The 24630-nt window shown below is 49.2% G+C and overlaps 13 protein-coding genes across 13 annotated transcripts; 6 read left to right on the forward strand and 7 right to left on the reverse strand.

Moving 5' to 3' along the window:
• Positions 1-29: 29 nt before the first annotated feature.
• On the forward strand, positions 30-1838 carry N7518_001991 (uncharacterized protein; the record flags this gene model as incomplete). Its single annotated transcript, XM_057182919.1, has 1 exon — positions 30-1838. The coding sequence occupies one exon, from the start codon at positions 30-32 to the stop codon at positions 1836-1838; it is 1809 nt and encodes a 602-aa protein (XP_057044369.1).
• A 313-nt stretch (positions 1839-2151) lies between these two features.
• N7518_001992 (PTH11-like integral membrane protein) lies at positions 2152-3507 on the reverse strand (the record flags this gene model as incomplete). Its single annotated transcript, XM_057182920.1, has 5 exons — positions 2152-2531; positions 2589-3030; positions 3092-3159; positions 3216-3252; positions 3316-3507. The coding sequence occupies 5 exons, from the start codon at positions 3505-3507 to the stop codon at positions 2152-2154; spliced, it is 1119 nt and encodes a 372-aa protein (XP_057044370.1).
• Positions 3508-5272: 1765 nt separating this feature from the next.
• On the reverse strand, positions 5273-6400 carry N7518_001993 (CapA family protein; the record flags this gene model as incomplete). Its single annotated transcript, XM_057182921.1, has 1 exon — positions 5273-6400. One exon carries the CDS (start codon positions 6398-6400, stop codon positions 5273-5275), a length of 1128 nt encoding a protein of 375 aa, XP_057044371.1.
• Positions 6401-6756: 356 nt separating this feature from the next.
• Positions 6757-8451, reverse strand: sreA (siderophore transcription factor SreA; the record flags this gene model as incomplete). The annotated part of the gene is made up of 3 exons (XM_057182922.1): positions 6757-7568; positions 7623-8122; positions 8189-8451. The coding sequence occupies 3 exons, from the start codon at positions 8449-8451 to the stop codon at positions 6757-6759; spliced, it is 1575 nt and encodes a 524-aa protein (XP_057044372.1).
• Positions 8452-8610: 159 nt separating this feature from the next.
• N7518_001995 (uncharacterized protein) lies at positions 8611-8814 on the forward strand (the record flags this gene model as incomplete). Its single annotated transcript, XM_057182923.1, has 1 exon — positions 8611-8814. One exon carries the CDS (start codon positions 8611-8613, stop codon positions 8812-8814), a length of 204 nt encoding a protein of 67 aa, XP_057044373.1.
• Positions 8815-10191: 1377 nt separating this feature from the next.
• N7518_001996 (TVP15 family protein) lies at positions 10192-10774 on the reverse strand (the record flags this gene model as incomplete). Its single annotated transcript, XM_057182924.1, has 4 exons — positions 10192-10364; positions 10433-10522; positions 10583-10698; positions 10755-10774. 4 exons carry the CDS (start codon positions 10772-10774, stop codon positions 10192-10194), a joined length of 399 nt encoding a protein of 132 aa, XP_057044374.1.
• Positions 10775-11701: 927 nt separating this feature from the next.
• On the reverse strand, positions 11702-12451 carry N7518_001997 (uncharacterized protein; the record flags this gene model as incomplete). The annotated part of the gene is made up of 2 exons (XM_057182925.1): positions 11702-12015; positions 12100-12451. The coding sequence occupies 2 exons, from the start codon at positions 12449-12451 to the stop codon at positions 11702-11704; spliced, it is 666 nt and encodes a 221-aa protein (XP_057044375.1).
• Positions 12452-12640: 189 nt separating this feature from the next.
• On the reverse strand, positions 12641-14036 carry N7518_001998 (FAD-dependent oxidoreductase; the record flags this gene model as incomplete). The annotated part of the gene is made up of 6 exons (XM_057182926.1): positions 12641-12984; positions 13038-13413; positions 13474-13577; positions 13634-13737; positions 13796-13933; positions 14011-14036. The coding sequence occupies 6 exons, from the start codon at positions 14034-14036 to the stop codon at positions 12641-12643; spliced, it is 1092 nt and encodes a 363-aa protein (XP_057044376.1).
• A 1004-nt stretch (positions 14037-15040) lies between these two features.
• On the forward strand, positions 15041-16665 carry N7518_001999 (OTU domain-containing protein; the record flags this gene model as incomplete). Its single annotated transcript, XM_057182927.1, has 4 exons — positions 15041-15302; positions 15401-15813; positions 15882-16472; positions 16534-16665. 4 exons carry the CDS (start codon positions 15041-15043, stop codon positions 16663-16665), a joined length of 1398 nt encoding a protein of 465 aa, XP_057044377.1.
• Positions 16666-17437: 772 nt separating this feature from the next.
• N7518_002000 (type 1 glutamine amidotransferase) lies at positions 17438-18366 on the reverse strand (the record flags this gene model as incomplete). Its single annotated transcript, XM_057182928.1, has 3 exons — positions 17438-17728; positions 17833-18059; positions 18126-18366. The coding sequence occupies 3 exons, from the start codon at positions 18364-18366 to the stop codon at positions 17438-17440; spliced, it is 759 nt and encodes a 252-aa protein (XP_057044378.1).
• A 443-nt stretch (positions 18367-18809) lies between these two features.
• N7518_002001 (putative MFS multidrug transporter) lies at positions 18810-20672 on the forward strand (the record flags this gene model as incomplete). Its single annotated transcript, XM_057182929.1, has 2 exons — positions 18810-20502; positions 20554-20672. The coding sequence occupies 2 exons, from the start codon at positions 18810-18812 to the stop codon at positions 20670-20672; spliced, it is 1812 nt and encodes a 603-aa protein (XP_057044379.1).
• A 618-nt stretch (positions 20673-21290) lies between these two features.
• N7518_002002 (Zn(II)2Cys6 transcription factor) lies at positions 21291-23456 on the forward strand (the record flags this gene model as incomplete). The annotated part of the gene is made up of 3 exons (XM_057182930.1): positions 21291-22789; positions 22840-23004; positions 23060-23456. The coding sequence occupies 3 exons, from the start codon at positions 21291-21293 to the stop codon at positions 23454-23456; spliced, it is 2061 nt and encodes a 686-aa protein (XP_057044380.1).
• A 658-nt stretch (positions 23457-24114) lies between these two features.
• On the forward strand, positions 24115-24509 carry N7518_002003 (uncharacterized protein; the record flags this gene model as incomplete). Its single annotated transcript, XM_057182931.1, has 2 exons — positions 24115-24316; positions 24379-24509. 2 exons carry the CDS (start codon positions 24115-24117, stop codon positions 24507-24509), a joined length of 333 nt encoding a protein of 110 aa, XP_057044381.1.
• Between the last annotated feature and the right edge of the window lie 121 nt (positions 24510-24630).

Raw genomic sequence — 24630 nt, forward strand, 5'->3', positions numbered from 1 at the left:
GAACTATCGTGTCTCTGACAAGTTGAAAAATGTCAAATGAACCGCATGCGGGTGCAGACCCCCAGGCCAGCGGGTCTCAGGATCTAAATATTACCCCTCCACAAGGCCAAGATGGAGGAGACTCAGCGCCAGCATCCAGCCGGTCCTCAATGTCCTACACAAGGACATACTCAACACCAGCAACCGGGGCACAAACCCCCGATCCACTGATGGGCCACAAGATCGTGGACAAAATCGCCCTCCAAGACCTCTCCATCAATGACCTCAATCGTGAAATCGAGAGTTACGCCCTCGATACAACCGGCAACATGAAGAACAGAAAACTTCCAGACTCGGTATCCCGTCCTCATCCCGGTACCGATGAAGAATCGGGATCTCCAATTCGCAGCAAGCAAGGCATCCCACCCGAGCTTTCAAGCTTCACAGCCGAGCTCATCTTGATCTTCGTCTGCTCAGTAGGTCTAATGCTCTTCTCCTTCCTGCTGGGCGACGTGCTCGCCCCACAAGAACAAATCAAAGCAGCCCTCGGCATCACCAACGCCGAGCTTCCCTGGGTCATCGGCGCCTTCAACACAGCCAACGGCCTATCGGTAATCATCTCCGGCTCGCTAACAGACCTACTGCCACCAAAGCTCCTGATGGTCGGAGCCTTCGCCTGGCTCGCCATATGGAACCTAATCGGCGCATTCAGCCTCCAGCCATCTCGCTGCGTCCTATTCTTCATCGTGCGCGCCATGCAGGGTCTCTCCATCGGCGTCCTTGTCTCGGGAAGCATGAGCATCCTCGGCCGCGTCTATACACCGGGTATTCGCAAAAACCGCGTGTTCTCCGCAATGGCCGCTACCGCCCCGCTCGGGTTCTCCCTCGGCGCAATCCAAGGCGGAGCCTTGTCCCGACACCTCCCGTGGATCTTTGGCTCAAACGCCATTCTCTCCGTGATCTTGTGTGTGGCTGCCTGGCTCGCTATTCCACCCCTCCGACCCATGGCAGATGCATCCGGTAAGGAAGCCCCGTCGATCAAGCAATTCGACTACATCGGCGGCTTCTGCGCGGCCGGCGGTTGCGTGTGCCTTTTGTTCGGGCTAACGCAAGGCCCCGTGGCATCCTGGTCCCCTTACACGTATGTTTTAATCATCGTGAGCTTTGGGCTCTTCATCGGCCTCTTCTTCGCCGAGCGCAACGCAGTTCGCCCTCTCATCCCTAACCGCCTCTGGCGCACACCGGGCTTCACTCCGTTGATGATCGCATACTTCCTTGGCTTCGGGTCCTTCTTCGGCTGCTGGCAGTTCTACGCCATTCAGTTCTGGCTGCGTATCCAACACGCTAGTCCCATTATTACGGCGCTGTATAATATTCCCAACGCGCTAGTCGGTGTCCTGGCGACATTGATCGTTGCCCGCACTTTACACCTCGTTCCGGGTCACTATATTTACGCGGTATCTATGCTGGCCTTCACGTTAGGACCGGCGTTTTTCCTGCCGCAGACTGCCAATACCAGTTACTGGGCGCTTTCGTTCCCGGGTCTTATTCTGGTAACATTCGGGCCAGATCTTGCTTTCGCGGCGGCTTCAATCTTCATTACTAGTAATGTTGAACGGTCCTATCAGGGGAGTGCGGGTGCTTTGTTGGTTACCAACCAGAACCTCTCGTCAGCGATTCTGACTAGTGTTGCCGATGCTATTGGGACCCGTGTTGATAAAGGCCCGTCTGGGGAAATTGGTCTTGATGGGCTGCGTGCTATTTGGTGGTTTGGCCTCGCGGCGCAGTTGCTCGCTGCGTTGATCACGATTGTTTGGGTCCGAATTCCGAAGGAGGAGGAGAAGGAGCACGTTACTTGATTTGGATATTACCATGTCATTTTAATTAGAAATACATGTCTTAGATCATGCCTTAGATATTACCCCTTCCGCTCTAAAAGCCATATCTGATTTTGCAGTGACCAAAATCGTTTTATCATACTACTAGAGCTCAGTATATGCAAATAATAAAAAGAAAAACTTGTCATTTAACCACCCGTCCCCCAAATATATACAACAAAATACTGAGCCCAAAAAAGACATGTTGCCGCCGAAGTATGCCGCCTCAATGAGATCGTAAATATTAAACAAAAATAAAGAATATATGTATCGAAACTAAACAGAAAAAAAAACATCAAGCATCCATAACTACCTTATGCTCACTGGTACTATCCTTCGGAGTTGCCTCCTGCATAATGCTCATGCTCATCTCGGTGGTAACCTCGATACCGCCGAGCGAAATGTGACTGGAGTGGTCACCAGGCTTAACATTGATCGAATACATGTCATAGTCCTTATTGTGGTTATAAGTAAACAGTTGAGAATGGCGTGTCAGAGCGCGAGTTCCCGTGAGGTTTGTCCCTTTGGATTTATTGGCATAGGGATTCGAGCTACCTCCAGAAAGCAGCTTAGGGAAGATGCGGCTGATGATGGGTCGCAAGAATGGGAGACAGGAGCACATGATGGCGACGTTGCATTCTGCAGCGGTCCAATAGGCGGCTGCGACGTTGCTGTCTGTTCGGTAGGTTAGCTTTTGTATAGTCGATTGGAGAGGACAAGAAGATGACATACAGGAAGTATCGGGGCTTTTTGCTACTTCACGTAAACTAGATAGGCGGAGAATGCTGGTGACTACAACCAAGAGACCCATGGCAAAGACACCCATTAAGGCGATTTTCTGCATGCGGGGCAGCTGTAGCTTGGAAAGTAGCGGCATCGGCAAGACTAGTAGTGCTATATCGGTTGCAATATTCATAGAAGCATTGAAGAACCAGACAGCCTCGAAGCTGAGACAGCTGCCTGGCAAGTCCTTGTTCCAAAATTTCGCCACGGGGACACAGTCCACGAAGCCGCTCACAATGGCCCACGACGAGTAGGTAGCCACGATTGCTATTATGACATAACAGGCGAGGCGGAATTTTTTGGCGGGGAAGATGCGTAGATACTGGAGGAGTATGGAGAATTTGCTGAATGCCAAGCTGGCATTGTACATGGGGATTGCAGCCCACAAACACTGAGATGAAAGTCAGGTTAGTTTACACTAGCAAAGAAAAGAAGTGAAGAATAAAGTGTACCTTGAGTTGTTGCTGTAAGACATGACTGGAAAGAAGTGCCGAGTGGACACCCATTTTATAATGTAGTTCTATCATCTATATTAGTGGGGTGGTTTCTGAATTCACCTCTGCACTATGAACGTACGGGCAGCGACGAGTGCAAGATAGATAATGGAAAATATCTGAACATATGTTGTATTAGCGAGCTGCTCATCTAACTCTAGATGTGGCTTCAAGAGGCATACCAAAGAGACCAGAATAGCCAAATCTTCACGACCAGTCATTTTCATCAATCCAAATCGTGCATACAATCGCATTCCGACAATGAGAATTGAAATGGCGGTTAGGACTGCCGTTACCACCAATGCCCGTCGGCCATGAGAGGCCCCACCATCATCATCCTCTCGAGGAAGCAATGTGTGAATTGAACCGTGCATATTGAATATCGAAGTCAAGGACCAAATATAGCGAGAGTAGTTGTAAAATGAGCTCGTGGCTATTTCCAGATAGTTCAATTGATCATGCCGAGTGTAGCGGAAGTGTAATGCAGCTCACTGCACTGTAATAGGGATCGAGAGTGCTAGGAATGTGAGTGATATCCGAATAGAAAACAATCCTTCTCGGAGACAAGTTACAGAGACAGGGAGCAGGGACAAACTCCTTTGAGCATGTTGTCAATGCCAATCATTGTCTGCACAAAGCGCGGAGAAGCATTTCCACGTGGCATTGCCCAATCTGGGTAGTCGATTCATAGGAAACACCCCTATTTCGAGTAGTCTCTCTCAATAGCGCCGCATCAGCCGGCGGTCCTATGTTCCAATCTAGGTCGCTAGAAAGCTTTAGTCGATGAAGCGATAGGTCCAGTATATGCCGTGTATAGTGGGGGCTTGTACTCTGCAGACAAAACTTCCACACAAGCGTTTGGCGCGGGAACCTGGTCGCCGAATCTCCGCCATGGGCAGGTATTCCCGCCGAACTGTTGTGAGGGGTTTACTGAAAGGGGTCAGGATTGACGTGTGTCTGCTAATTCCGTTATAGGAAACCCCAGCTATCATTTCAAGTTTCCTCGTTGGGTATGGACGTTGAGAACGGGGCTCTGCGTCGGTACATAGGACCCACTTGGGTGGGTATACGGTGCAGATGTCATTTTCCTGAAGAAAATTTAGTGCAAGGTGGGGTTGCATTGGCGTAGTGCCGTCATTCTAATAATATTGTGTTGCAAGCTAGATGACCCTGAGGCCTGGCCGTGTTGTGTGCATAGGTATGAATTGTCGAGACATTCTACGTGTATTGCGAGAGACAAAGTAGAGCATATGCATTAGAAACAATTCATGATCGACATTGGACAAAAAGGACCTCGGTACGGAGAAAAAGGGAAAGAAAAGGGAGAAGTACGATCGACAGAGGATCGACAGAGGATCTCCCGCGCCATTTCCTAATCCGGTTAGGGTATGTCCCCTTTATTCCAAGGTCGCTCCTTTATTTTGATCTCCAGAACTATTCAAGTCTTGTACTTCAGTATTCAGTACTCCGTACTCCGTATTCTATGCTGGAATATTTTGTGGTTTTCTGTTTGTCATTCACTCTACTGTTTCCTTTGCTATGAGATCACATTACAAGTCAGCCATCAGACATCCATAGATGGTCTCGGGAGTATCTTCTTTTGCAGTCCCTGAGTTGTGAAATAAAGCAATGATCGCCATAGTTCAATAATGAAGTGGATGACCTCCACGCAAAAGAGCCATGAAATGAACCAGCGCACAGAACTTGTCATGACTCTGCAAAGTGACTGGCTACGGAGTATTATGTACTGCTAGACGCTGTCCACAGCTGCGTCACTTGCATATCCGCTGCCTCGGGATATTTTGAGATGCACGGACAAGCCGATTGACCAAGAAAGGCTACAGATTTTGTTCTTGAGTGCAGTCCCCCGGATACAATATACGATTCTGGCGTCAACCCCTAGCTAGAATATAGAATATGGCTGGTGGAAAAGTTGTGAAATGTTCAAATTGACTTTTCCGTATATAACATGTGATTCAATAGAATGGTAAGCATCTGAAGGTGGCTAGTCGAGATCGACCTCATAGATTCATTGCATCACAATCACTTCTACTTCGGAGGCTGAAAATCCCAGAGTGGAACAGTATTTGGCCCCTTTTATTGTGGCCGTATATGTCATATCCAATATACCCTCTCAATCTACTCTCCAGACAACTCAACAACGACCTCCCCTTCCTTCCCAAGCTCCGCATTAACAGCAGTCCCCAAATTCCCACTAAGCTCGCGGATCTTCTGGCTAACCCACCCATGATCCGCATCTCCAGAATCCAACAAACGAGCCTGAAACCTCTCAACACGCGTAGGGAAGATCTCTAACCTCTCCAACCCAAGCCCACCACCACCTTTCTCCCGAACAACAACCCTCCACAAAGCCCCAAGATCATTCCTATACTCCTTATTCAAAGCATAATCATCCACAAAGTCCCCACAACCGTAGATAATAAGCTTCCCACGATAAACCTCCACGCCCTGAACATGATGCGACGAATGCCCATGCACAATATCAACTCCACACTCATCAACCAAGAAATGCGCAAGCGACGTAACTCGCGCATCCGGATGCCAAGCATAATTCGGCCCCCAGTGCACCGAAAACACCTTCAACGCAGGCTTGCTCGCCTCGGCCTCAACGAGCATTTCACGCAGCCGAGCGCGCGTGTCGCGCGTGTAGTCGAACAGATTGAATCCTGGCACGCTGATCCATGCGTGCGGGTGGTCGGCGGCTGAGTATATATGCACTGCGTGGCGGTGTTGGCTTTGGTCTACGGGCTCTGAGGCCCTGGGCAGATGTAGCACTGCTGGCTTGCGCGCATCGTCGGCTGTTTCGCCCGTGCCTGCGTGGGCGATATTTGCCGATTGTAGTGTTTGCACGGTCTCGGTGAGACCCGAGATGCCGAAGTCGAGGGTGTGGTTATTGGCGAGGCTGGCGTAGTCGATACCGCCGGCGTGTAGGATTGGGCCTAGGTTTGCTGGGTGCATGCGGTAGTTGAATGCCTTGTTGGGCCATGGGGTTGGGGCTGTTGTCACGGCTGTTTCGAGGTTGATGCAGGCTAGGGTCGAGGAGTGGAGGATGCGGAGGGCTGTGCCCCATGGCGAGGAGGGTGTGTAGTTTCCTTTTGAGAAAAAGGTTGGATGGGCTTCTATGAAAGTTTTGACGACGCGTTCATCCTGCTCGTTGGTGACGTGCTTTGGCATTAGTTGGTCGATCAGGCGGCCGAGCATTACGTCGCCTGTGAAGGTAAGAGTGAAGGATTTTGGAGTGGACATAGTAGAGAAGGTCAGTTTGAAGAATTGAAATTGGAATTGTTTAGAGCGTATTAGATATATTTCCAATTGAGTTGATTGGGGTTGGATTTGGACATTGGATCATTATGACATCGGTCTTCATGAAGTTCAAGCATCTACCTGTAGGCATTGAGGAACACGTGGAAATAGACATCGATTTCATATTAAAATACAATTCATTTGACACACTTTTTTAAGAATAATAACACAGCCAGGGACAGGATATCCCAGTAACGTGAGTGGTATCTTTGTGCGCCGTTGATCTCACGAGAAACACCGATTAGCAAAACATTATCTGAATATCATTATTTTCATCATTGCTTGGGCGGGCGTCGAATCTATCGTCTCATCTCTGCCAGCTCGCGCTCCTTTGCTCTGAGCATCTCGCGCATCTGCTCAGCTTCGCGTTCAAGTCGGGCACGGCGATCAACCGAGTCTCCAAGAGATGCAATGCCAGGCAAAGGCTGCGACGGGTGAGGTGAAGGGGAGATAGAATGGTGAATAGGAGGTGGACGTCCCAGATTGGTATCCGAGCGAGGCTCGCCCCGAACATCTGATTGGTTCAGAATAGACGAGATAGAGCTGAGACGACCGGGGGGAGTAGGATTGGCCGAAGACATAATCGGAGGCAGTTGGTTTGATCCTGCTTCCAATGTAGATGGAGCTGGTAGAGCCTCTGTCGCAGTCTCGGCCAATGTTCGTTTCTTGGGGAGGTTGAGGGAATTTGGAGAGGCGGACCGTCGCCCGTACTGAGGCGCGGGCGAATGTCCCAGCCGCTCCACCCCCAAAGGTTTAGGTAGGCCGTGAGAGATGGAGAGACCATGTGCAAGAGGCACGGATGAAACATTGTAACCAGTGAAATCAACCGGCGGTGGCGCAAAATGTAAAACTCGAGGTGCGTCTTCGGATTTTCCAGGCATCATCGGGTAGTGATCCGTAGGCTCGTTGCTCATATATCGATAGTGATCATCATGGCCATGCGCCAGGGCAGCAGGTGATGCCTCCGGGGATGCCGATGAGCCATTGGAGGAAAGGGTAGCAGCGGTGGGAGACTGATCTCGTAGGGCGGGAACAACCCGTTTGCGACGTTTGATGATGGACTTTTTCATGTTGGTGGGGCGATAGCATCCATGGAGCTTATAATACAATCCTGCCTTGTGTTAGAGAAATCAGATCATCAAGTCTATATGAAACTCAAACTTACCACAAGCGTTGCAAATAGGGTGGCCCTGTTCATCGCGCCTCCACAGAGGAGTCACAGTCGTGCCGCAATTTTGACAAGCAACCAAGGTATTAGTGCCATCGGCAGAAGCAGAGGCCTTCACCGGTGGCTCCTCTTGCGTCACAGGCTCAAGGTCTTGTGCTGAGTTACGGCCCCACGAAGATTGGATGGCAGCCGCTCCCCGGGGGGCGGACTTGTATATCCGGTTGTTGTATGCCGGGCATCCATCGCATCCTTCTGCGCCACCGGTGCCATTACAACTCCCACCACCAGGGCATGACCCCTTGCAACCTCCTTCCGAAGAACCGCCGCAGTGAGAGCGCGTAGGAGGCGGTGGCTTCTCGGCACCTTCTGATTGCATCCGATTTCGTTTCGTGGGGCGAGCGACATTGCGAGCTTTGAGGTAGAGACCGCAGGCATTGCAGATCATCGCTCCCGTGGGAGAACGACGCCAAAGAGGAGTGCTTTTTGTGCCGCAATTACTGAACAAAAGAGATGGGGTCAGTCTTCATAACCCAAGTATCAATCGAGGCCCAGTCGAAACTCACCTGCATGAATGCCCTAGGAAAGTTGTGTCTTTTTGGCTGCCGGGGGATGTTTTCTCGCTCGGGATTTCGTTGTGTCCAATCCATTGATTTGATCCAGATTGACTCGATCCTTGCCCCATGCCATCCTCCCGGTAGTGATCTGCTAGATGTTCACGACCTGCTTGTGCCGAGGAGATCAACTGCTGCGCAGCATCCAAATCCTCCGCGGACGGTTGTCGCATTGGAACGTCCTGATTCCGGGGTAAAGAGTGAAGCGCTTCCATTTGTGGGATGGACGCTAACATTACAGGATGTGATCCGGGCCAGGAATCCTTCGGCCGTGATTCTCAGAACGGGAGGATCGAATATGAACGAAACGGCAAATACGAAGGGGTGAGAATCCTAGGATGTGAGGGCGATGTCGCACCACAGTCGAGAGCAGAATGCACCGTATCACTCAAAAACCAAATGTCGGTCAAGCTGACGGGTTGGAGAAATATGGGAAAGTCAGTCCAGCAGGCAGATATGCAGCCACGATGCTGCAGGCTCGGGGAATCGCAGGGCGGACGATGACTCGGGATCGCGATCGAAAAGAAGTGAAGTCGGATGCTGCCACCCAGGAGTTAGGAAATCGAGTGGTCGAGTAGATGAAAGTAGTTAACCCGCCACCAAAAGGTATGGAGCGGCCTGTATGGAATAGTGGCGACCCGACGGCGTGGAACAGTCAGGTGATGGTGATTGCGACAATTGACAGCACACCACAGGGCCTGGTCTGACTGGCAAGCGATCGTGGGGGACGGTTTCGTTCGGGGACGGTGGCCCGATGCAAAAGGACGATTAGCGAGGCAGGGATTGGCTAAAAGGGTAGGGAGCTGCAAGATGGTGATCACTCCGCGTCACTGCAAGTGGGCACACAAGATGTGATGGGAGCGATAAGGGGAAGTTCGAGGGATGTGTGAAGAGATGTCAAAGATAAGTGGGAAACCCTAAAAAAGATTAAAAGGAAAAGGAGAGAAACCGAGAACAAAGAGGCGAGACCGAATTGCTTATCGCCGAGGAAAGGGAGGGTTGGGGTTTATCGATCTAAGGTGGAAGGGGAGGATCTACGGCATATCAATCTATCACACTTTATCTATCGTTAGCCGAGGATCGCATCAATCTCATCTAATCATGTTCTATTTTACGGCGTACTTTTTTGCCTAGGGGTTTCGCTATCCTAATCCCAAGGAAATCTCTGGCGGTTCTGCATGATTCTATGTTCCCCCAGGATTGCATGTTGACTCCACCGGATGGCCTGATGAAGTTTAGTTGGAAAGTGAAAAATTACAGTGGAAAGGTGGGAAACGGTGGTAAAAGTGGAAAGAGTGGGAATTACACATCCCCAAGTGAGGTTGCGGTGGGGCCCTGGTAGGCAATCACATATGTAGCGCCTCGGATTGGTCGCACGCAGCTGACTAATCTTGTCATCAGCACTCTAGCGATTCCGATTGGCTGCTCGGAGATGGAACAAGCCGAAGCGATATGGCCACGCTGGACTTTGGGATACGGAGTAAATCTAGGACCGTAGTCTTGGCCCCAACCACGGAGTAATACATCATAATCTCCGTGTGGTCGGTACATATGCCAGTCTCCACAGCCAAGAAGTCCCTGCACTAGTTCCTTTATTTATCAGATGATCTCTCACCGGCTTCTCCAATAAGAAATCGATCAATCATTACTCCGTAGAGCATGCCAATATTGCTAGATAATGCTAGCCCACGTCCAAATATAGTACACGTGTCTCTGTCCCTTTACGCTGGTATCAACAAAAATATCCGAGACCCAGCAAAATCGCCCATTCTCCGCTTCACATTCTCTTCTTTATAATGACATCCTTCGATCAAATTCAGATCAAGGACATCCCAAGATCATTGCGCTCATCGAACATCGCATACCACATGATGGAGGAAACTGCCGGAACAGACAGTATCCCACCAGTGTCAATGCGACAGAAGATCGTCATCGCCACCTACTCAAGCGGCAATTTAGACCTGCTCGGCACCCCAGCCCTGGTCAGATTCGCGCATGTTCGAAGGAGGCTCGATAGATGGAATGAACTCCAGCGCGACGTATCCGAGACCGATGAAGGCAATCACCGAACCATCAATGATGCGCAACACGTTGTCGTGCAGCAGGATGGAACCGATAAAGATGTAGACTGTTGGCGCAAGTGATTAGCCACCGAATTCCCCCTCGGATCTGCAGGCATGCAAAAGTCTAACTTACAGACACCACGGCCGAGGAATGAAAAGAGGAACGACGCATAACGGTACGCGTAGTCCGGAACGTGAGGGAGGAACTCCAGTCCGCCAACGACTAGGATAATGTTAGCGTTGACTATTGACGTTGCGAGTTCGGATTATCGTGGGGACCTACCTAGACCGAAGACAACTGCATACGCGCCCAGGATGAATGAACTCCAGGTGCCGGTGAAGAAGTTACTGATGCCACCGAGCACCATAAACACGCCCACAGCGATGTTGACAATACGGCTGCATAGGATCAGTCCTGGCACAAATGTATCATCTCCCACGAAGAGCCAACATACAAGATGTTTGTGAAATCCATTGTGTGCTTCGTTGAAGGATTTATGAGATGAAAGTGATCCTTGGGTGCTCGCGAATCAGTAATGCGGAGGGCGGGTCGTTAGGCTGCCAAGTTTCGACAAAGGAAGATTCGGTGTCGGGTGACTAAATCGGGTCTTCAAAGGTGCCAAGTTAGCTTTGACGCGAATATGGATGCCGCTTGGTCTCGCCAATCGCTCAAGTGATGATGGAGGTCAGGTTCGCTAGAGTTCGGAACTCAGTTTGCTGGTTTGGTGACAAAGGGAAACGCACCTTTGAGATGGAAGAGTGGGTCTGAGGGAAGCTATAATAAGCAACACACGTTTGATCAAAAGGCTTGCTAGTGTTTGAATGAAGCAGAACAGGGGAAAGTGGAAATGAGGGCGTCGACAGCTGCTGCGCTGTCGCAAGCAGCGGGTCTGCCAAGGCCACTGGTAGCTCACGTGATCTGGCACCGGCCAGTGCGGGCGCTATGCTGTATTCGGTATAGTGTTTCCTTGATTTCTTGACATAGGGCACTTAGGTATCATTGATACCTCGAACGGTGGATGCGACTTGATGGTAAACGTTAAGATTAGCCTATAGTATACTGGAACCCCGAGCTAGAGACGTAAAACAGAGGAGATCCAGAGATAAAATGCGGCAGGCCGCAGGAAGAGAGAGAGGAGAGATAAAAAAACAAGAGAGTTGAAGAACTATGAAAATCACCATATCTATGTTTCTACTACTTAGAACAAGAACGCCAAATTAACATTGCCTTTTTTTTGTTGAGAGCTCCTGACAAATGAGTCTAGTAAGGAGATACAATTATCTTAGATTAAGCGCTGGAATACTTGTAAGTGAAGGAAAGACCCATGATTTTGCCATTCTTCTCTTTAAGACCCATGGTCAATATCCGGTTCATCGCCACCCATGGTTATAGTACGCATTGTCAAAGTTCCTCAATCAGATCCTGCCTTTTCTCCAGTCGGACTTCAGAGAGACCATTGGCGAAGCGACTCATACGCACTGGGTCCCGCTCTAGCACATTGTATATTTTACCCAAATCAGTTCCAATCCCGATCTCAGCAGCAGTCTTCAAGCTCCGCGAATCGAGACAAGGAGCAATGCTTGGCCATATGCCTTGAACATTGTTGAAAAAGACCTCCACTGCCAAATCGCCCATGCCCCTGACCTCCTTCAGCAATATTCTAGCTTTGTCGATTTTGCCAGCTGCCTGCTTGAGGAGATTATTTAAATCCCCATCTGTACTCATACGACGTCAGACTCCACTTCCACGTGCAGGATAACATCGCAAATTCAGCCCTGCAGATAGAAGCGAGGACGTACCGTATCTCTCAACAACCAGTTTGGCAAGCTCGCCGAGATTGGTGGCGCACTGCTCTCGATACCGGTTGTAACTTCCTTCTTGCAGGACCTTTGTTCGGTCTTCCCATGTACTTTTGGAAAGTACGTCGATGTCATGGTAGTCGGCTTCGATTAGCTTTTTGATCGTTCTCTGTGTCAACTCGTGAGAGATGGGCCTTGCTTTGATCATGGAGTCCAGCACCATCGCTAACACTATCTCGGGGCTAGCATTTTGTGGGTCGGCAAGTACTGTGCCATGTAGAGGAGGTACACCGAACTCATTCAGGATTTTGTTAATTTTCTCTGCTGCTTCTTTGGTCGTAGGCGCTGACATTGTGGAAAATTTGATGAAATGATTATGATAGAGTTGACTTATTCTCGTGTTGAGTCTCAAATTAAGTGTTTCAACAATCATCAATTGACGTCACGATTGCATGTACGGGCCAACCAGACTTTGCAATATTACATGCCGAGGCTAAATTTCCGAACACTGTACAACAATTGATCTATACAACGCGTTTCTTCACAGCTTAGAGCGAGATTTGTTTTGCAGGACCTCCTTGACCAGAGACACAGCGGTATATGCACAGCCGAAGGAGGCCTGGTAGCCAAATCCTCCATGACCGTAGTTGTGAACGATGGCCACACCGTCAACCTTGTCTTTTTCAATGCGAGTGCCACCTTCTCTCAGTGGGCGCAGGCCAACGCCGTGGCGAATGATATCCAACCCCTCAATTCCCTGTCCCTCCTTAACGAGATTGGGGCAGATGTCGACGCAACGCTTCATGATGCGATTGGCAAGGTTCATATCTGGTATTCCATTCCAGTTGTGCTTCTGGTAAGAGCCACCGAGGATCGTGCCGCCACCTAGAAGCAATAAGCGAACGGTCAAACAGTAAAACCAGCACATAAGAACTTACCTGCAGCACGAGTCATAATGTACAACGCCTCATCTTCTCCGTCGTCGGTCCCGGATATCGACAGCATGGGACCGGGGTCGTTGCGAACTACGACGATCTGGCCACGAGCGGGATACATCTTGTCGTCGAGAACACCACCGAGAGTCTTGGCCGACAGGCCGGTGCAGTTGACCACCACGTCAGCCTTCTGTCCGGTGTGGTGGGCATTGGCTGCGTCGGCGATATGCCTGAAGACAGCTCGCTTGAACACGGCGCCGTTCTTGACGCACTGACCGACCAACCACGGCAGGTAGACGGCGGTGTTGATACAGACAGATACGAACTCCTGGCCGTTGTCAATTCCGGGGGCCAATTGATCGGAAGGGAGGTTTTTGAACTATGATCATCATGTCAGTCTGCAGGCAGTCTATGGCACCATCTCACAGTTCAAACATACATCAAGCACGACATCCTTATACCACGGGTTTGGCTGGGTCAATTCCGAGAACCACCTTCCGGTGTCTGTTTCTTGATCCTTCTTGCGGTTGTAGATCAAGGTGTCTACATTCTGTTAGAGGGTCTTCGGATGCTGATCAAGTTCTGGGCCGGTATCATACCTCGGAAGTGGATGCCAGCTTCCGGGTACTTCTCGGTGATTTCCTTCAATGCTGGCCAGGTATCGCGCTCCCACTTCTGATGAGCACTTCCCTCTTTTCCCACCCTATAAAATATCCACTTGATCAGAACTTTATCGCGCAGCCGGTTTCAGTCGATCATACGGCATATAGTTGGCACCGGCCCATGGGGACGCATATTCAATATCATAGTCTCCAGGCATATGTTTCGCCAACACAGTAATCTTGTTGGCGGGGTCTTGCGACAGCAGATATGCGGTAGTCAAACCAGACACACCGGCGCTGTTACATCCGTTAGTAGATGTTCGAAGTGCGGGTCTAGTAGAATTGGAGCTAGAGGACTTGGAGGTTGATCTTACCCCAGAACCACAATGTTGTTAGTCATAATGGACAATTTGACCTGGAAGTTCTTAGGAAAACAAGGCACAAGTGACACGAAAGGGGCCCGCTGTCCTTAAATGTGGGCTAAGACGAGCGGGGTGAGGGGACAACTAGCTATCTCTCCCATTCAGCTGATAAGGGTTTCCCTCCAGGGCAGGTGGACACCCGTGGACCGGGTGGTCTGATTACCTCACTTTGTACTTGGCCAATTGTGGGAAGTGCTGCCGGGCGGTGTAAGCTTTATCCAATCAAATGCCACCAAAAAAAAAAAGAAATAAACGGCCTGGGAACTTTCAGTGGAGACACGGCGGTCAAAGATTTAAAATCCAACTCCGCACTTATGCGGAGTTGATGTGCTCCTGGTCAAAGCATCGGAAGCATTGTTGGAACGGATATCTAAAGCTTTGATCAATCTCAATGCTTTTGTTTCTGAACTCTCTTAGACCCTTGATTTAGTCTTAAAGTATCAGTGACTTCGCCTGGACCCCAGCAAGGAGCTCCGTAAAGTCCCGCTCCATCACTCCGGACTCCACTCCGATCGATCACATTTGATCCTAGGGCTACATGCCAGGGCTCTTCAATTTCCTCAATTCGCGGTCAGTGTCCTCGTAAATGACTCTGGTTTGAGATATTTTTGAGCAGGAACACCTGGCCGAAGCTTTGTTCTGCTAAATATAGAATCGAATGCCCTGAAGCCTTGCCATACAAAGAAACCCGAGCGATGTCATAGTGGGCAAACGCCTAGTTGTGGCCAATCACTGAGCATTAGGGCTCACCGCCTCGCCCCAACACTGAAATGGGCATCAGAAGGGCCGAACAATTTCCTTTTTCAAACCACCCGCAGGGCCCGAATTCACTCGGCGGGCTCCTTTTGTTTGCCATTCTTAGATCAATAACTTCAATTTTTCAATTTTCTCCATCTTCCTTCCCTTCTTTATCGGTCTATTTGTTTATCCATTCGTCTATACTCCCATAAATGCCGACCCTTATTCGAGTGTTCCCTCCAATATGTCACTCGTCACTAATGGTGGCAGAATCGTGCCCATACTTACGGGCTCTGATTCTCGCGATCCCACCCTCGAGGTGTCTGCGTTGTTAGACGGATCTCTTCCTCCAATCCCTATTACTCCAATTCCTTCCACACCGACCACGCCCCGCCTGTCGCAGGACCAACAAGCTTGCAAACAGGTCAAGCCCGTGCACCATGCGAGCTTAGAAATGCCCTCTCTCCAACAGAGGGGCCTTTATGCAATCCCCACGGAGGGAGATGGTAAGCCAATTACACCTGTTGCATGATTTCTGAGCTCCATCGCGGTCTTTAGAAGCTGCATCGCGTTGTTTCGCTTATTCTGACGCGTCCAATCCCAGGCAATTGTCTCTATTACTCCCTCTCCGACCAACTGTATGGCGACACCCACCATGCAGACGAAATTCGACAGCTTCTTGCCAGTCATATGGCTTCCAATAAAGATTACTTCATGCAATTTGTTGTTGCTGAAGGTGGGGAACGCCGCCGCCCTAAACGTGCGGCTGCATCTGCGTATGCTACTCGATCTGCCGATGTCTCTGCTCCGTCCGACGAGGACATGGAACGGCGATTTCAAGGAATGATTGCTACCACCCGTAAGAACGGGGAGTGGGGTAGCTCCGAGCATCTCCAGGCATTTTGTCAGGTCTTCAAGGTCGACTTGAATGTATACACCATGGATGGTGTTTCGGTGTTCCAGGATGTCAATGCCCTCCCAAATCAATATCGGGATGTTCTGCACGTAGCCTTCCATGTAAGTGTCTTGCTGTTGTACATGTCATCAAGCGTCGTACAATGTCATCAAGCCACTAACGAGCACAGGACTTCAAGCACTACTCTTCAGTGCGGGGTATCGAGGGCAAGCATGAAGGGCTTCTCACCAAGCTAAACCCCCTTCAGCCCGTCGAGGAGGGAATCAAGTCCGAGGTCGTTCAAGACTCCAAAGCCGACTTCGATCATGAACAATTCACTTCACAGGAGGAAAAATCCGTTGATAGTTATACAACCAACGATGCTAGCCTTGCTGTTGACCTATATCCTCCTTGGGATATCAAAACTATCCAAGAAGGATTAGGTGGCCGATATGACCGGGGGACCATTGTGAACATGCTCCAAAGATGTCGTGGTGACATTGACCGCGCTTTCGCCGCGCTCTTAGACGAGAAGACAGACGTCCTATCTGATAAGAAAGCTGCCCCCGGAATTCCTATCAAACCAAGCTTGCAGGCCTCACGCTCTTCTTCTCCCTTCAGCACGGGTAGCAAGCGGTCCGCGGAAGACAGCGACGACTCTGAAGATCCTCGCCCCGCACGACGCACCCGACCTAAGAAACGACTCCTTTCCAATCTTACCTTAGGCGTTGGTATCTCATTCAGGGATGATTACGACGAGGTTGTCTCCTTGAATCTCCGAGTAAGTTCTCCAACCAAAGGTCTCCGCCATATGGGATATTTGCTGACTTTTCGTTCCGCAGATGAACTCCGACGCAGAAGACAGTCACCCCACAGACCGCACTCCCCCGGGTAACACTAACCCGGAACAACCGGACATGGGCGAGAAGAAATGTCGTCGCAGTAGACGACTTTCTCGCCCGCGCTCGAGCTGATTTATTTGTTTCTTGCCAATTTCTGGCTAGACCTTTGAGCATCTTTAGCGCTTTCTCTTGCATCCAAAAAAAACGGCGTTAGTGATGAAGCGATTGGTTTCTTGGGTTTGCATATTGCATAGCCCTGCGGGGCTCGCGGCCTATGGGCTTGCGGAAGGAGGCGTTTTGTCTGATTATGAATTCCATGAGGATTTTGCCTGGGGCGCTCCTCAACGATCTTGTTTACAACGATACCAGGGTTTCTTTCTCCCCACTTCTTTTAGAGTCCTTAGCTTTAGCTCTTTTTCGGCTCTCTTGTTTCAGTCTGGGCGTTGGCCGATGATCCAGCGTCGGTGGCGGACTGTTTTCACAGCTCTATTTGGTGGCTTGAAGTCTTTTATAGCTATTCAATGTCACACCCACTTTCTTGCTGGGCTCTGTCGGTCGTACTCATTCCCTAGGCTCTTCCTAGTGATAATAGTAGATATGGGTGTAACTCATACTTTGAACGGGTTGTACTCCATGTAACAGAACGGACCTACTTATCATTCCAAAATAGCACTTTACCGCCTGTCACTATGTACATGTATGTAGGTATTGAGAGGCCCTCGTCACTAATGACATTCAATTAACTATCCTAGTGCGTGTCATGTACATGAAGATATATTTATTTGATACTAGTCTAAAAGAATGTCTACAAAAACACCAAGCATGATTCGACAGAGAGCCGGGCAGAAGCCAAAAAAAATCTAATGCAGTTCGCTTGTGTTGCATGAAAAATCGGTGCTTGCCTTTAGTCCTCCAGTAGGAACTTCAGGAACGCCACCCCAATGGCGACACCATCATGTTCAATATTAGCTCTGCTCAAAGCATCCTGAGCTTGATCCTCCTTGAAAACACCGCCCTCGGCCCGAGTCTTGATAATCTCCGTGATAATGTCTCCCGTGAATTCAGGATGGCCCTGAAGGGTGATAAAGCGGCGCGGCATATACATACCCTGCACAGCGCAGCGCGGGGATGAGCCCAGAGGAACCACGTTCGGGGGATAATTAAATACAATATCCTGGTGCATTTGCTGGATGCGCTATTTGCGAGAAGGAAATTAGGTCAGGTGTCTGCATATGGACTCGGGTGCATGGGTATGTATGCAGCCTTCTGTTCCACATGACGCAGGCGCAGAGTACTCACGATCTTATCTCGCCCAAACAGCTCCTTTCCCTTATCGGTCAAATCCATATCACATACGGCAATCTCCCAACCTTGGTCGCTTCGTCCGACCTTGCTGTTTAATGCGCGGCCGACGATTTGATGTCCGAAGCAGATCCCGAGTAGGCGGACCCGGTCCTGCGCGAGAACTTGTTGGGTGAATTCGACGAGACGATTGATCCATGGGATGTCTTCGAACGAGTTGTGTTCTGGCTTATGATTACTGTGATTAGTGTGTGCATTCAATGCTCTGGGCCTACCGAGTCAACACGCACTTGATCCTGTTAAAAGCACGGCATCCACGTCTTCCAGCTTCAGGTATTTGTCGTCATTGACTATATCCCAAGCTGTAATTTCCAGTCCTGTTTCTGGGTCGAGTCTCTCTGGCTCGTTCAAGGCGTTGACACTAGCTTTGAGGAGCGCGCGGAATACCCCGCCATATCCATTATAGCGGCGGTTGATGCTGTCAAGGGGAGTGTCGCATTCCAAGACGGCTATGCGGAGCGGGGGGTGCATTGTTCTGGATAATGTGAAGCTGCAAACAATGTGATACAGTTATAAAACAAAAAGATATAGTTACTCCGTAGCAATTAATATTCCCTTATCTTATCGGACCCCGAGATCGGACCCTGCTGACCAACCACGCTATTCCCGATGTGGCAAACATCTACAAAGTATGAGCCTTCGGCGGATCGCCCTTTTTTACCCCTCGGCAATGCAATTGATGCTGTGTTGCATCAAATAAAAGGATCTTGCAGCCCTAGCGTTGGTATAAATATCATATTTCCATACGTCCGGATTTTCTCTCTTTTTTTCCTTATTTTTGTGTCACCACTGCTTTCGAAGCCCATGAGTCGTTGTTGATGGCGTTCGCTGTAATTACATTGCGTGCTTGCAGAATCTTCATCCTCATGAAATAACATTTTCATTCATTTGTCTTCATAAATTTTTTTAAAAAAATGCCCAGTGACAACGAGGGGCAATCATGCCCCTCTGAAGCCACCCCTCTCCTGCGCAAGAATTCGGTCCATCGGAAAACGAGTTATCACGATGTCTCGTATTCTGCAACGGATGTTGAATCAGTCTGCTCATACAGGGATACAGAAGAAGAGGAAGCCAATGTTCGCTGTATATCCAGTGCAAGCTCTGCCGAAGGACTCGATGTTGGTCCGGCTTCTGGGGCTGGCTCTCCCAACCAACAGCCGAACATCTTAACCCAAGATGAGAAGGACTACGCCTCGAGATTCATTGATATATCACCGACAAGGTTTTGGATCATCTTTAGTGGTATCATGATGGGCTACCTGATCGGCTTTTTTGACTCGACCCTCATGGCTTCAAGCCATCCAGTCATCACCTCCTATTTCAAAGCAGCCAACTCAGCCTCCTGGCTATCGACGGCCTTCTTGTTGACATCGACCGCATTTATGCCGCTCTTGGGACGCATCTCTGATGCATTTGGCCGGAAACCTGTCTATCTCTTCTCTATCGCCATGTTCTTCCTCACGACAGCAGGCTGTGGCTTGGCGCAGAGTATCGGCAGTTTCATCGCTGCCCGCGCGCTGTGTGGGCTTGGTGCGGGTGGTATCTTCTCCATCGGTCAGATCATCTCTAGTGACTTGGTACGTCTCGAGTATCGCGGGGTCTACCAATCATACATCAACCTGTGTCTCGGCATCGGCGGTAGCCTCGGCCTTGCCTTTGGGGGTTACCTGTGTGATCATATCGGCTGGCGGGGTGCGTTTCTCATCCAACTGCCTTTCATCTTCGTTTACTTTATAGCAGCCGCTTGGACAGTCCCGGCAGATCTCGGCATTAAACAAACTGGAATGGAGCGCATGAAAGTCTGGCAGTTAGTCCGGAGTATCGATATACTGGGATCAATCATCTTGATTATATGTGTGACTCTGTTGATCATGGGTCTGAACTTCGGAGGAAATGTCTATCCTTGGAGCCATCCGCTCATTATCATCTCCCTGGTGTCATCGTTAGTCCTAGCAATCATCTTGGTACGTTACGAGCTGCACGTTCCGCGACCCGTGCTACCAATTGAGCTCATGGCAACGGATCCTCGAGCTAGTATTATCTTTGGCAATTTCTTTGCCTCCATGTCTGTACACACCATGCTGTTCAACGCTCCGCTGTATTTCCAGGCGGTGAAGCTGACCAGCCCAACTGCTTCTGGTCTACGCCTTGTGGCCTCCTCCATAGCTGTGACTATCTCTAGCGTGAGCACCGGGTTCATGATTAACTGGACCAGACGTCTCAAACCTTATGTCATCATCGGTGTATGTTGTATGGTGATAGGTGGATGTGCAGCTGCATCCATGGGGATTGACACCTCTCAACCACTCTCCATGATCTGCATCTCATTCTCCAGTCTAGGTCAGGGCTTCGCATTTCCCAGCTTGATGGTATCCATCCTCGCAACGAGCGAGAAACAAGATCAGGCCGTCGCAACAACCACTCTGGGGCTGTGGAGAAACCTTGGCGCCGTGATGGGTGTGGCTGTCAGCAGCTGGATCTTCCAAAACAGTCTCATATACCAGCTTAACAAAAACGTTACTGGTTTTGAGAAGAAACATATCATTGCACTTGTCCGCAAATCTGTTGATACTATCGCTCACTTGGATCCAATCCATCGGCGAGAAGGTGTGTTTTATCCCCTTGGAATGCCGACTTGATTTGCTAATAACCACCCAGTCACTCTATCATATTCCGCTGCTCTTCAACTGACCTTCATATCTGCCGCCTTATGGGGAGTCATTGTGTTAATATTGTTGGGCCGAGTCCGACTACCGCGCTTGGGGAGAAAGGCCTAGACGATGTCCCTGAGACGGTCCCGTGTTTTCACACCAAAGATTGCATATTGGCTTCAAATTTTAGCCTGTTTCGTATAAGCTGTGTTAGAAGTACTTTAATTCTGACTGTATCTATTTGGGTTGATATAAAATGTATGCGTATACTAAACCCGTCGTCTCCGTATATCGGCGATCTTGGCAAAGCGACCCACCTTTTTTTCTTGACTTCTTTAACTTGACATCCACTTCTCCGCAACTTGAGAAGTCTGTGTGGCTACATAAGCAAGGGGCCAGTGAGTATTTCATACGGTACTTTCACATGAGGGCCATAATCCTCAGCTGACCCTTTTTTGCCCCAGGATTATTCGCCGATCCCTTCGTTCCTGCCCCTCCTGTGCCGCCGGCTGGTAGTTGGATTCAGAACTACAACTGAATATCAGATCGCAATCCTATTCTCTCTATCTGAAGCTCCTCTTGCCAGTCAACAACGAACATGGCCATCTGGTTAGAACCTACAACGGCATATTGTGTATCCGGGAAGCCTCTATCGGTTGGGACTCCAGTTGGCGCCGGGGACTAGAAACATAGTTGTGTTCAGAAGAGCAAGAGCTATCGCATTCGGCAGTTTATCAAGGAAATATGAACCTCCGAAAAGAAGCGGAGACGCAGCCGCAGTCGCCCAGCGCCAGCACGAGGACATCCACTCCAAAAAGCCAGGCAAGCGATTCACAAAGCACACCCCGCCACCCCAGTCGCAAGAAATCCTCAGATGCCCCAGATACCAAAGCTAGGAGGGTACGCACAGGCTGCCTCACTTGTCGCCAAAGACATTTGAAATGCGACGAAGCCGTGGGACGATGTCTCAATTGTCGCAAATCAGATCGCATCTGTCGACGTGGTGTCCGTCTCAATTTCATTGATACTCAAACTGTGGCGCCTCCACACATCATCGCTCGGCCCCACGGATCGAAGGTGACATTTCGAGATGACTCGCGTTTGATCGCGTCTCTGTATGTGGGAGGTTTCGAGATATACCCGCCCGTTCAGCCAGAGAGTCCTGTTCAAGAGAACCGAGAATCGCAACATGACTTTGACTTTATAGGGGATGATGATTTGACAAATCTTTTTCAATCAATGGCACATTCGTTTGACCCGCTGAGCTTTGATATCCCACACCCAAATGCAACGGACTTCGTTGGAAGTGATACTTGGCACCAGTCTCACTTGGTACCAGGAGATGAACTTCTTCCGCACGGAACATCAAATTTCGCGCGAAAACTGGCTGGGAAACATGAATATTATCCTTTTCTCACTGACCCAGAGCAAGTCTCTCTTCTCAGAACATTCATGGAAGAGGTCGGTCCCCGGATGGATATAATGGATGAAATGAACCATGTAGGAAAAATTCCCCACATTCTATTCTTGCAATTTGCTCACAAAGCGCAGTTTTCCCAGATTCTTCCGGGTTTTGCCATTGGTGAGCCTATGTTGCTCAAGGCATTTCTTGCGTGTGGTGCTAGACATCTTTCTATTGTAGACCCTTCTTATGGTGATGAGAAAGCGACACATTATTATGACGCAGCTACTCGGGATCTTCTGAATGCGATACATGATCCTAACCGTGACTCTGTACTATGCGCAACAGCGGCCCTTGCCCTCTGCTTCTCCGAACCCATGCAAAGCCAATCAAGACACAGTGGAAACCACAGCGCAGGCTCCCGGGCTTTGATCAGAGAATGTGGCTGGAATGCCAAAACCCCTGGGCTGGGTGGAGCATGTTTCAGGATCAGCGTCGGCGCAGAACTCCTGAACTGTATGCGATATAATTGGACATTGTCTTGGGATCCAAATACATGGGGAATCGATATGGACATGGATCATCCACAAGCCGCAAATGGGGGCAATCAAGATCTATGGCATCATCGGATACTTTATATTTTCGCGAGAGTCATGACCTTCAAAGCATCTTCGCGCCCATCTCACGGTGTGGTGCGGGCCATCCAGCTCAACGATCATGAATGGATCACTCACAACAGGTGGTGTGACCAATGGGCGAAATCCATTCCTAGATCCCTTGTACCTCTTGGTCATTTGCAGCCATGGCAAACAAGTTCCAAATCGGTCTTTCCTGAAGTTTGGTATGTCCTCAATTCTCGCATTCAACCTGTTCATCAACTAATATTCGTAGGCTTGTCAACCGATCTGCCATTGTTTCTCAATTATTCTACCACGCGACTCGTATTATGCTGGCCAAAACACACCCTTTCCAGTCAGAGTTCGATGAGGATATGCGGAAGATGCAACGCAGCCATGCGCACGAAATGTGTGGCATTATTGCCCACACCACAGATCGGTTAGTACAAATCATGACCAAAATTTTAGAAATATCTGTCTAACCAGTTGAGCAGAAGTGTGGCGGATATATCCCTGTACTTTCTTATACTCGCCGCAGAGTGCTTAGAAACACGAGAAGCCAAAGAGGAGGTACTCGGCATCTTTGATAACATCACGAAAGTGACTTGCAGCAGTGCTGAACCAGTCAAAAACGATCTCAAACAAATTTGGAGCTGGGCCGAAGCTCACCCACATATGGTGACGCCAGCCCAGATGCACAACCACTTCTATGAATTAGACCCATCCCTATCAGTCCCCAATCACCCGGTCTCATCTCCAAGCCTACACAATCCCTTGTTGACTACGGGTGACTTCTCATTGGAGAACCACCCGTATCAAGGATACTATGTGCCACCACATCACCACCATGCACTCAATCAGTATCACTATGGGTCATTCGATCTGATTTGATGCTTCAAACACTTTGACGAATCATGAATTTTATTGCCCAAATTCACATCCATACTGCTTATACCCCTGTGAATACAATAACGCTAGGTTTCGCTAAAAAATAAACCTCCATGGCAGGGCTGTTCCCACCTACTTTGGGACATTCACTGTCTATTTCAGTATTGCATGACTAATATGAAGCGTCGTAGACGATTAAACTAGCATGTATCTCAGTTGTTGAATTTAGAAATGGCCAGGAAGGTGTATTCTGTTCCAACTTGGGTTCAATAACTGTTACCATGTATAGATATATGTGATTTATTAACACAACAACTTAGCGACTAGAGAGAACGATGTTGGAGAATTATGACACTAGCTAGCTTTGACTGTGCAATACTTGCCACAACAGTCGCTACCTCGTGGCTTATGACTTCATAGTTATTTCATCTAGCTCGGCTCTTACATAAACAACCGATCATAACGACGTATGGTTGCCACAAACTTTGAATTACGTACTATATACGTTGAACAATTGGGCAAAAAGTAGCATGGCCAAGCTAAACGACAGGTTCGGGACTCTTCCGACAACTGGTATATTTGAAGGACGCCTCATCCTCCTTTTTGTGTATATTGCGTCGAAACGTTGAAAATTGCACACACAACTCACTCAGATTACAATATGTCGAACCCCGCCGAAAGAATCGCAGAAGATAATTATGAGAGGGACAATGACCCTTCGCCCGTGACCGGAACCTTCGCAGATGACTCTTATGTCGAAGAGACCGACCCAAGCTTGAAAGCACAAGTCCCCGTCCAGGGAGATGAACAGCCATTTGATGACCCAATCCAACCTCCTTATTCAAATTCTGATCAGCAGCTTGGTAAGTCCATATTGTATTTCTTGGCAAATTCTAAAGTATCAGGCAACTAATAGCGTCTGTAGAGAGAGACGAGAACGAAGCAATCGATAACTCTAATGTCCTAAAGGGTGACCGTCTCCGTCATGCAAAGCCTAGAACCTCGAACAGGTACAATGAGGGGCCAGGTGAACATGATCTGCCGGCTGAGCCTTGAGTGATTTGCAATTGTTCTTGATCTATCAATTTGTACGGATATCGAAACGCAGTAGTACAAACCACTTGAATTTCCTCCTGTTAAAGTATCTAAAATCTCGCTGAAAGTGTTATATACTATG

Source organism: Penicillium psychrosexuale, assembly GCF_028828465.1.
Source record: "Penicillium psychrosexuale strain IBT 29551 chromosome Unknown utg000002l, whole genome shotgun sequence".
In the NCBI taxonomy this organism is placed as follows: Eukaryota; Fungi; Ascomycota; class Eurotiomycetes; order Eurotiales; family Aspergillaceae; genus Penicillium; species Penicillium psychrosexuale.